We start from the raw sequence: 1,530 nt of genomic DNA, 5'->3' as shown, positions 1-1,530 counted from the left end.
AAAAAAAATACGTTATAAGCCTATTACGTATACAAAAATGTCAACGACGCTTGTCGGCGCAGCTATGTCAAAATAGATTTTGTCACGGGCGCAGCGACGGACGCGTTTTTACGTATAGACTCTAGTGGGCCAGAGTATAGAGAAGGTCTTCTAAAAATCGTGAGTCCGCGGATCAAAATATCAATTATACATTTATTCTGTGATACCAAAATCCGGACTATGATAACTGACTATGATAAGAGTTAACATCTGTAAACAACACGATTTAAGATAGTTTAGACCACGGACTAGTAGACAGTAGTGTATGGTTTAGACTATCTTAAATCGTGGTAAACAACAAACTGATATCGCGGTGTAAACAGTGAACAGATAAACACTGAGATAACAATAATTGAATAATATTGTAAGTAGATATCGAATAAAGCACGTGCACAGTACACATTTTTCTTGTGCTTGGCTTGTTTTTTGTTCAATTTTAATTATTGTTTTGTATCGTTTTCGTAGTCTCGAGCATTCATTGTGTTATTGAATTCAACCGTTTGATCGAATTGTCATAAACTTGATCGATTGTCGTATCGTGTACTGTCGTTTACAGTTTCAATTTTTTAATGTAAGTATTAGGCCTTCGAATTAAGTACCTACGAATACAATTAATATCTTTATTAAAACCTATTGTAATTGTGTATATAGATGGTTACTGAAAAACCAGTAAAAATTATGAACAAAAACCATGATAAAACCACTGGACTATATAAAATTGCTGCGAAAATATTGAAAAAAGTCAAAACCGGAAGCAGTTTTAAAACTCAGCTTTATCAAGCACAGTATCCAGTAAGAACTTATTGCTTAATAATTAATTTAGGAAAGCAGATTAATATTAAACTGGACCACTCCAATGTACTAGGTATCTAGAAAATGCTATTAGATAATGTACGAGATTATACAGTTGCATTGCTTACCATTGTTTCTCATTTAATATAAATTGTTAACAGAAAATAAGTCAAAAAATGCTCCATTGGGTGAAATCAATTTAAATGTATTTGAATTATTGAAATGTTTGTACCTATGCAGGTACTTATTTCAATTTCCAAACGTTTATTATTAATGTTGAGCTAGCCTTATTTTAATGTCCTTAAGAGATAATTTTATGCTTATTATACATCTTATAACAATATAATTTTTTTTCCAGAATAAATTATTGTTGAATGCTGTGCTGATGAATGTTTTTAAATGGGAAAATGTGATAGATGTGTTAGTAGAAAAAAGTAATATATTGGAAAAAGAAAATAATATGGACCGTGAATTAGTGTATGTACTCATCACTGAAATGATGTGGTCAAAATTTGGATTAAAAGGCACTGCTAAAAATATATTAGCAGTAAAAAAATATAAGGATGAATTTCTACAACTTATGAAAGAAAATGATTTAGAAAAACTAACTTCTTCCACGCATACTAAAGGTACATAAAAAAAAAAAAAGGTGGGTAAGTGGATGTCGCTCTGCTGTACAGTAGGTTAGAAGTGGGTCAC

General features: G+C 31.0%; 2 protein-coding genes across 3 annotated transcripts in view; one reads left to right on the top strand and one right to left on the bottom strand.

The window, feature by feature from the left end:
* LOC100161011 overlaps positions 1–164 on the bottom strand; it is a 3,945-nt gene extending 3,781 nt beyond the window's left edge. Inside the window, exon 1 of the mRNA XM_001948311.5 lies at positions 1–164. The gene's annotated coding sequence lies outside the window, so the exon portion shown is untranslated.
* Positions 1–1,530, top strand: part of LOC100168689 (probable 28S rRNA (cytosine-C(5))-methyltransferase) — a 19,847-nt gene that overhangs the window by 661 nt on the left and 17,656 nt on the right. The window contains exons 1-4 of one of the 2 annotated variants that reach the window (XM_029486941.1): positions 306–403; positions 505–610; positions 691–831; positions 1,190–1,460. In XM_029486941.1, the coding sequence (XP_029342801.1) occupies positions 691–831; positions 1,190–1,460 (412 nt within the window). In that variant the 5' untranslated portion in view covers positions 306–403; positions 505–610. Of the gene's footprint in view, positions 1–305; positions 404–504; positions 611–690; positions 832–1,189; positions 1,461–1,530 lie in introns of those variants that run through there. The other variant, XM_029486939.1, reaches the window with a different exon arrangement.

This window comes from Acyrthosiphon pisum, chromosome X, assembly GCF_005508785.2.
Source record: "Acyrthosiphon pisum isolate AL4f chromosome X, pea_aphid_22Mar2018_4r6ur, whole genome shotgun sequence".
In the NCBI taxonomy this organism is placed as follows: Eukaryota; Metazoa; Arthropoda; class Insecta; order Hemiptera; family Aphididae; genus Acyrthosiphon; species Acyrthosiphon pisum.
The sequence above is the reverse complement of the archived record's forward strand: the minus strand, read 5'-3'. Positions and strand labels throughout refer to the sequence as shown.